At 37.6% G+C, this 9,346-nt stretch overlaps 1 protein-coding gene across 1 annotated transcript; it reads left to right on the top strand.

Moving 5' to 3' along the window:
• On the top strand, positions 2,119–2,661 carry LOC109229570 (histone H4-like). Its single transcript, XM_019395053.1, has one exon. It carries the CDS (start codon positions 2,197–2,199, stop codon positions 2,506–2,508), a length of 312 nt encoding a protein of 103 aa, XP_019250598.1. The 5' UTR covers positions 2,119–2,196; the 3' UTR covers positions 2,509–2,661.

Here is a 9,346-nt window from a genome sequence, read left to right on the forward strand (position 1 = left end):
TTTTTTTTTAGTCCAAAAGCAACTTTTGGCCAAAAATTGAGGTGTTTGGCCAAACTTTTGGAAGGAAAAAAAGTAGCTTTTGAGGAGAAGCAGAAACAGTTTTAGGAGAAGACAGAAAAAAGTAGCTTCTACTCCAAAAGTACTTTTACTGTAAAAAACACTTTTGAGAAAAATACACTTAGAAGCAGTTTTTTAAAGCTTGGCCAAACACTAATTGCTGCTCAGAAGTGCTTTTCAAATTAATTAGCCAAAAACAAACTGCTTCTCACCAAAAGTACTTTTGAGAAAAGCACTTCTGAAAAAAAGCACTTCTCAAAATAAGCTGATTTTTGTAGCTTAGCCAAACGGGCTATTAATATCTAAAAAGCATTATCTTTCATGCCGAACATACCCCAAGTGATTTTTAGATATGGACAAAGGATATTCATTCATAAATGATTGACTCAATTCATCAAAGTTTGGATCGCTTGACTTGTTGAGTTATTTAAACGTGACTTAAAACGTTCTTAAAATAAAAGATACTTTTAAACGCAAAACGTAGACTTTGAACCCAGTAGGCCTTGAGGGGCTAGCTCATTTGGTGAGCTCCTTGCTTTTCACAGTAGATGTGAGGGGTCAAACCCCATAAGTATTGTAGTTTCCCCTTTCCCCTTCTATTAATGTAATAAAGAAAAGAAAATAAAAACTCAATTGGCCTCATAGCTACTACTATCTAGCTGAACTAAGAGTTTATTATGTTAGAAATAATAATTCAAGAAAGGGTAACCCATAACTCTGTATTGGTCTAAATTTTGCGACTTGGTAATGGCAGATAAACAGGATCGAGGACGGGGTCAACCACGGCGTAATAGCGGAAAGCCGTCTTCAAGAGGGTTGTAGTCGAGGACGGGCAACTGGGGTAAAGAAATAACGGTAGAATAGATTTGGAAATGAATGCAAGAAATATTCCTTTGGATATTACTTATTTTGTAGTACTTGTTTTTTGGAAATACCCCTTATAAATAGGAAGAGATAGGGAATAATGGGGGAGGGGGGATCTTCCTTTTGCTGATAAAAAACACATTGTAAAAAAGGTTGACTTGAGAGAATATACAAAAGTTGTCTTGTTCATTGATTATCTTATTCAAGTGCACGTTATTTGATCTTTGTTCACAAGATCCAAAGAAGTTGTCTTGTTCATTGATTATCTTATTCAAGTGCACGTTATTTGATCTTTGTTCACAAGATCCAAAGATTCCATAACCATCTTCACTTCTCTTCTTTCCACCTTGCTGTCAAGAGAAAGAACCATTCAAATCATACCATAATTTGGTGGTAGATTCTTTCTTATTACATTTATTGCATGTTTATGTTATCATATTTACTACTAACATTCATTGAATACAAACGTGCTAATTAACGCTGTCAAACATCACTCATGTTACCGATTTCCTACAATATTTGATCTAGAATTTATTATTTTTAACTAAGGTTCATCCTTCATTTCATCCTTAATTAGTTTAACTAAAAGGCTCAACACTTTTTGGTCAAACAAACTCAACTAGGATTCAAACTTGATATATTTTCGTTCCTAAATTAGGTTCTTTTGGTTAAGGATTTCTCCTACATAGATATAGTTGATAGAAATACTTATTCACACCTAATATTGCTAAATAAAAAAGTGTATTATACACATCATTATTTGTAATTTAAGAATTTATAACAAGGATTGATTCATTAAATGAACTTTTAAAACTGTATGAAATCACAATAAAAACTGAAAAAAGTAGTAACAATTTATTTCAAAAGCTGTTTAGTATTTTTTCTGAGCATAACATTTTTTAAGTTTTACAATAATATATAGGAGTACGACATACCTCACGAATTAAAATTAGAGTGGTAATTACACTTGGTGTAAATGGGCGGGAAGCAAAATTTACAAAAAACAAGCAACGTCATCAATCCGTTTAGAATATTTAAATAAACAGTGTCCGTCGATTCCCATGTTATACAGTGAGTAAAAACAACTCACGCGGATCGCAATCTCAAACCGTTCAATCCAAATTTTCATAAATATAATCGACCGCCTAAAAGTTACCTCCCCAAAAATTCAAAAGCACCTCCATTTTCCACTATATAAACTCCCGCCTCTCCCCATTCCATTCCCCATTACTGCAACTCCAGCAAAACCCTAGAAATCAACTTTTCTCAAATAAAATGTCAGGCCGTGGAAAGGGAGGCAAAGGTTTGGGAAAGGGAGGAGCAAAACGACACCGTAAGGTGCTCCGTGATAACATTCAGGGAATTACTAAGCCAGCTATTCGGAGATTAGCGAGAAGAGGTGGAGTGAAGAGAATCAGTGGGTTGATCTATGAGGAGACACGTGGAGTGTTGAAGATATTTTTGGAAAATGTGATTCGTGATGCTGTGACTTACACTGAGCATGCTAGGAGAAAGACTGTTACTGCAATGGATGTTGTTTACTCTTTGAAGAGACAAGGCAGGACTCTTTATGGATTTGGTGGTTAAGAACTGTGAAATCGTTGTTCACTTTTGTGTTTGTTTTGGTGTTATTGTTAATGTAATTGATTAGATTTTCGTATTAATGAAATGGAATCTTGGTATTAATCTCATTCTTGTGTCCCTTCGATTTGAATCAAAGGATATTTGATTGAATGCGAATTATAGCGTTTTTGATCCATTTGTGCATTTCTTTAGTTCTTTTTTGTTTTTTTTGTTAGTTAAGCAGTGTTTCTTAAAATTCAAGCATATAACCATTGTTTCGAGTATTTTATCAATTTTTTTCCACGAGCAATGGACCTTAAATTTTCATTTTCAATATTAATATTTTTGTTGACTGTACTTAAGCCTCTTAAGCTAGTGTTTGGAGCTTATACTTTATAGGAAATCAAGAAATTTTCAACTGGCTAGGCCAATGGCGTATTACTAGAATTTGTTTTGGTAATACTAAAGGGAATACGTATAAATAAAAACACATTGTGTCTTTCCATAATGTGTTATAAACATTAATTAGAATACTCAAAAGTCTCTTATAATGCAGTGCCTCTCAAAAGTTGCACTGTACTTGTCTGCGAAACATACAAATTTAAACAGCAATTCAATGACTACTCTCCCTCCTTTGCACTTTTAGTTGTTCACTTTTGATTTTATAATGTATTTTACAAACGGAAAAGGATTCAAAATACCCCTAAATTGTTGGAAAAAGTTTAAAAATACGGAGAAGGGTTAAAAATATCCCTCTACTATGCGAAAATGATCATATATATCCTCCGTTATACTATCTGTCCATCAAAGCCCCAGACGTTATAAAATTGGTACAAAAATATCCTTCCTCCGTTAGGACCTCCACCATATCCAATATCATCCCACATGGCCTAACGTTTTGCTGAGGTAAGCGTCATGTGGTAATGCCGCTTTACCGAGTCCGAAACTTAAATAATGATTTTTTGGACACAAAGCATAATTTTAATGTTAAAAAAAAGTTACATTAATAGGTAATTCGCAATATAATACTGCGAATCATTAAAAAAAATCAATTCGCAGTACTATACTGCGAATTGCTTAAAATGGGCCCAGCGATTTTTTCAAAGCAATTCTCACGATTATACTGCCAATTAGGGTAATTCGCAATATAATAGTGAGAATTGCCTTTTGAAAAGTTATCCCTTCTTCTTCCCCGACAGAACTCCCCCACCTCCATTAAAAAAATTTTCTCCTCAAATCTGGTCTGGTGTGGTCCCCCACCCCCGTGATTTTTAAAAAAAAAAAAATTTCGGCCCCACCCGTCACCTTAAGAGCAATGAGTGTAGGTCCCAGGCACAAGACAAGCTTTGGATTCCTTCTCTCGATCGTAGTATTCCATTTCAATCAAATTCAAAAAACTTTAATCTAGATATTTCGATTTTATTTATGTAGAAACTCGTATAATACATGCATATTTGTTTTGCTTAAAATATGTGATAGTTTGTGTTTAAATTTGTATGTTATTTATACTCGACTTGATTTATTAATTTTGGTAAAAAAAAATGTGAAATGTTGATAAATTATTGTATTTTAAATGTTATGTTTTTATTTGGTTAAATAAAAAATTAATATTATTTTGTTTGTTTGTTGTTCATATTTGTATTTTATGTTAGTTGCTTTTATATGTAATAGTGACCTTTTAACGTAGTAAACTAAATAGTCTTTTAGCGTAGTAAAATATAGATCCTTTTAGCGTAGTAAAATACAGAGCCTTTTAGTGTAGTAAAATATAAAGCCTTTTAGTGTAGTAAAATATATAGCCTTTTAGCGTAGTAGAGCCTTTTAGATTACACTTTACAAAAATTAATTATTTAATTCATTAATCTAATAAAATTGACACGCATAATAATTAAGGATAACTCGGTGCTAACGAGCCTAAAAAATCAAGCCTGGAACCCATACTTAATTATTCAGTTCAATATTAAACATAATTAATTATTTAATTCATTAAGCTAATAATATTCTAAAAATATTGAAATTGACACGCATAATAATTAAGGATAACTCGGTGCTACCGGGCCTAAAAAATCAAGCGTGGAACCCATACTTAATTATTCAGTCCAATATTAAACATAATTAATTAATTTAATTCATTAAGCTAATAATATTCTAAAAATATTGAAATTGACACGCATAATAATTAAGGATAACTCGGTGCTACCGGGCCTCAAATATCAAACCTGGAACCCATACTTAATTATTCAGTCCAATTCATGAATTTTTAATTTAATTCATTAAGCTAATAATATTCTAAAAATATTGAAATTGACACGCATAATAATTAAGGATAACTCGGTGCTACCGGGCCTAAAAAATCAAGCGTGGAACCCATACTTAATTATTCAGTCCAATATTAAACATAATTAATTATTTAATTCATTAAGCTAATAATATTCTAAAAATATTGAAATTGACACGCATAATAATTAAGGATAACTCGGTGCTACCGGGCCTCAAAAATCAAGCCTGGAACCCATACTTAATTATTCAGTCCAATATTAAACATAATTAATTATTTAATTCATTAAGCTAATAATATTCTAAAAATATTGAAATTGACACGCATAATAATTAAGGATAACTCGGTGCTACCGGGCCTCAAATATCAAGCCTGGAACCCATACTTAATTATTCAGTCCAATATTAAACATAATTAATTATTTAATTCATTAAGCTAATAATATTCTAAAATCATTGAAATTGACACGCATAATAATTAAGGATAACTCGGTGCTACCGGGCCTCAAATATCAAACCTGGAACCCATACTTAATTATTCAGTCCAATTCATGAATTATTATGTAATTCATTAAGCTAATAATATTCTAAAAATATTGAAATTGACACGCATAATAATTAAGGATAACTCGGTGCTACCGGGCCTCAAATATCAAGCCTGAAACCCATACTTAAATATTCAGTCCAATATTAAACATAATTAATTATGTAATTCATTAAGCTAAAAATATTGAAATTGACACGCATAATAATTAAGGATAACTCGGTGCTAGCGGGCCTCAAAAATCAAGCCTGGAACCCATACGTAATTATTCAGTCCAGTACTAAACATAATTAATTAATTAAATTATTAAACTAACACACACAATAAATTTTGTTTAAATTATAGTAGACGACATGGCCTTTCCTCCGCCTGCGCATCTTGGACCTGCCGAGGATCAGCTTTTAGTGTTGCAGGGCGACCATAAGTCCTCTTTTGTATGGGAGGACAGCTATCGGAGCAGCCTCTCCGCCCCAGGAGGCCCGACGATTTGTGGGAGTTCATCGCGGAGCATCCTTTCCATGGTCGCGTAGTCGAGCGCCTACAGGCTACGGGCTTCTATACGATTGTTCAGCTTGGACGGATGCAGCTCGATTGGTCTCTCATCACGGCATTGGTAGAGCGGTGGCGACCGAAGACGCATACTTTTCACTTGTCCACAGGAGAGGCCACCATCACGTTTGAGGATGTTCAGGTTTTATACGGGCTTTGCGTGGATGGACGGGCCGTAGCACTGCCCCAGTACATTAAAGGGATGACGTGTGCCCAATTTTTGGATATGATGGGGGAGTTTACTGGTTTTAGACCAGAGGGTGGCGCTGGGGGCAGTCGCGTTGTTTTGTCAGCCATTAGAGATCAAATGGTGTTTTTGCACCCAGACATTCATGGCGAGACGGAGGATCTTTGTATTGAGAGGTACACGCGGTTGGCGTTGCTCCTGCTCTTCGGGTGTGTCTTGTTCCCGGACACTTTGGGGAGTAGAGTGACTATGTGCTTTCTCCATTATCTCCAGCAGCTGGATGAGTTACCGCAGTACAACTGGGGTTCTGCTGTTCTGGCATACCTGTATAGGAGCATGTGCCGGGCGAGCATGGGCCCAGCGGTGGATATATGTGGTTTTCTGCCCCTCCTACACGTGACAAAATTTTCGAATACTCTGTTCATTACTGCGAATTGTATATCGTGAAATGACTCATAAATTTTACATCAACCTTTTCTCTTAGGTTTGGGCCTGGCAGCGGATCATGCCGTTGCAGCCACCTCTACCACCACTTCCACCCGGTGAGGCTTATCCGTTTCTCCCTCTAGCTGTTAGGTGGATTCTCCGGCGTGGGAACTACCGAGGGAGCGATGCTCATCATAATCTCCCCCTTGTCAGGGATGTGTTAGATATATTGGTGGACGGACAGGTAAAAATGTACCTACACTTGCTTGTTTTAAATTGAGTTGTGTCGCGCATACTCACTTTTATGTTATTATTTGGTAGTTTATCTGGACACCATACAGCGTCGAGTTGGTTGCTCAGCTGCCCGTATGTTGCTCAGTCGACCGGTTGCTTTGGAGCACTTCTGTCCCGATGATCTTCTTCAATCACGTTGAGTATCATGCCGCATAGCGTATGCTTTGACAGTTTCACCGTCCCCAGCCTATACCGAGGGAGCCTGGATGGGAGACCACACACTATCAGCGGGACGACCGTGGCAGCATGGACCAGCGGTATATGGGATGGCTACAACAGCAGATAGTTTATTGGGAGGAGCGAGTTGAGCGTATTCCGCCACCACCTACATTTACCCAGGAGGCCACTGTCCATCTGTATACTGAGTGGTACCGCCGTCAAACCCGACTGATAATCGGGAACCCCATTCATATACTTGACGAGCGCTACAGACCGTATGCCGGGAGGCTCGAGGCACTGGTATGTTTTTTATGTGGCTTATTATAATCTTATAATTTGGATATAGCGTTATTTAATTAATATTTTAAATGTTTCACAGGCTATTGGGCATCATCAGCTCTTCCAGTTGGGTCAGCAGATGCAGCAACGTGCCGACATCCCTGAAGTGGTTGAGTATGGCCGGCAGGTGGCACAGTTGGCTCGCCCGACACTGTTGCAGGCGAGAGATGCCGCGAGGTTGGACCGCGAGGCTCACTACGCGGCGCTAGAGGCCTACAATCGGGGTAGGGGTGTCCCGCGAGGCAGGGGTAGGGCACGAGGGAGGGGTGCCCCACGAGCCATGGGTACCCCACGGGGTCGTGGGGGATGGCGAGGAGGTGGTCCCCAGCAATGGGGCGGTGAGGCACCTGTCGACCCACATGCTGAGGGACAGGATGAGGACTTTGGAGTTGAGGCGCTTGGAGATGATTAGCAGGGTTATATACCTCAGGCAGATGAGCCTTCCAACAGCATGCCTTCTTACAGCCTTCAGCTATCTCTGCCGGCATCGCAGGTCACCCCGTTAGGAGCATTGTCGATCACGGGTACGTTCGACGGGGATGTAGAGCAGTACTTCGCATGCCCATCTACCGCAGCTGAGGATCGGCCGATGCGGGACGTGGATGGCGGGCGCAGGTCGAGTTATCCCTCATCCCCGGCAGTTCATGCGGAGCTACCACAGGCGGCGGTTTTCACATGATTGTCAGCTCTTTCAGAACGACATGACAACTCAACAAAACGTAGTATTATACCGCGAATTACATATTAAATTTTTATTACTGAAAAACAGGGTTTTCACATGATTGTCAGCTCTTTCGGAACGACATGACAACTCAACAAAACGTAGTATTATACCGCGAATTACATATTAAATTTTTCTTACACGAAACAGGGTTTTCACATAGTTTTCAGCTTTTTCAGAACGACATGACAACTTAACAAAACGTAGTATTATACTGAGATTTACATATTTAATTTTTCTAAAAGAAATTCTGTTTTCAGATGGTGTTCAGCTTTTTCAGAACGACATGACAACTCAACAAAACGTAGTATCATACCACGATTAACATTTTAAATTTCTTTGACAGGAAACATGGTTTTCACATGTTTTTCAGCCTTTTTAGAACGACATGACAACTCAACAAAACGTATGTATTATACCACGCTTTACATATAATTTTTTTAAAATTTTTTAGTTTGGAGTTCTTTAGCAACAATAATAAGTTGAATATTTGAACAATTCTATGAAGAAAATAATACATTATGTATTTAATGACAACAACTCTACTATAACAACATTTTTATTGGAACAGAATTTGAACAACAAATTTATTTGAACATGACAACACAAACACAAAAGCGGCAAATCTAAAGATACAAACAGTACAACTAATACAAACACATGACAAGGGAAACATAAAAATACACTACTACGCTTATCACGTACAAGCCACTGTTTAATCACGACCGCGTACTACAATTTGCTCCAACCACTCGAGTTGTTCTTCCAGCTTTTTTTTCCCTTCTTCTACCTCGTTGAGTTTGGCATTCAACGCCTCAATTTCATTGTTGGTTCGGGTCTCGCGTACCGCTTGGCTTGTACAGGTACAATGAAGGTGATAAATTCTTTCTTTGTAGTACTCCTGGTTACATGGTTCATCCATCCAAGCCTCAAATTCACATGTAGGCTTGCCGGGTAGCTCGTCAAGCTTGTTCGTACATGCCCAGTAGCGGCGTCCACCATCTGGCCACCATTTGTACAAACTGCATTTTTCTCCGCAGTAGCACCTTGGGACATAAACGTTTTGTTCAGACATTTCTTATAGAGAAACTTTGGTCATTGTTAAGCGAAGAATATAAGTAGCATGCGACCGTTATTTATAGTCAATATTTCACACAAAACGTAGTATTATACTGCGATTTACATATTAAATTATTCTGATACAAAAATAGGGTTTTCACATGGTTTTCAGCTTTTTCAATAACGACATGACAACTCAACAAAACGTAGTATTATACTGCGATTTACATATTAAATTTATCTGACACGTAAACAGGGTTTTCACTATGATTTGTCTAGCTCTTTCAGAAACGTCAATGACAAACTC

Source organism: Nicotiana attenuata, chromosome 7, assembly GCF_001879085.1.
Source record: "Nicotiana attenuata strain UT chromosome 7, NIATTr2, whole genome shotgun sequence".
Lineage (NCBI taxonomy): Eukaryota > Viridiplantae > Streptophyta > Magnoliopsida > Solanales > Solanaceae > Nicotiana > Nicotiana attenuata.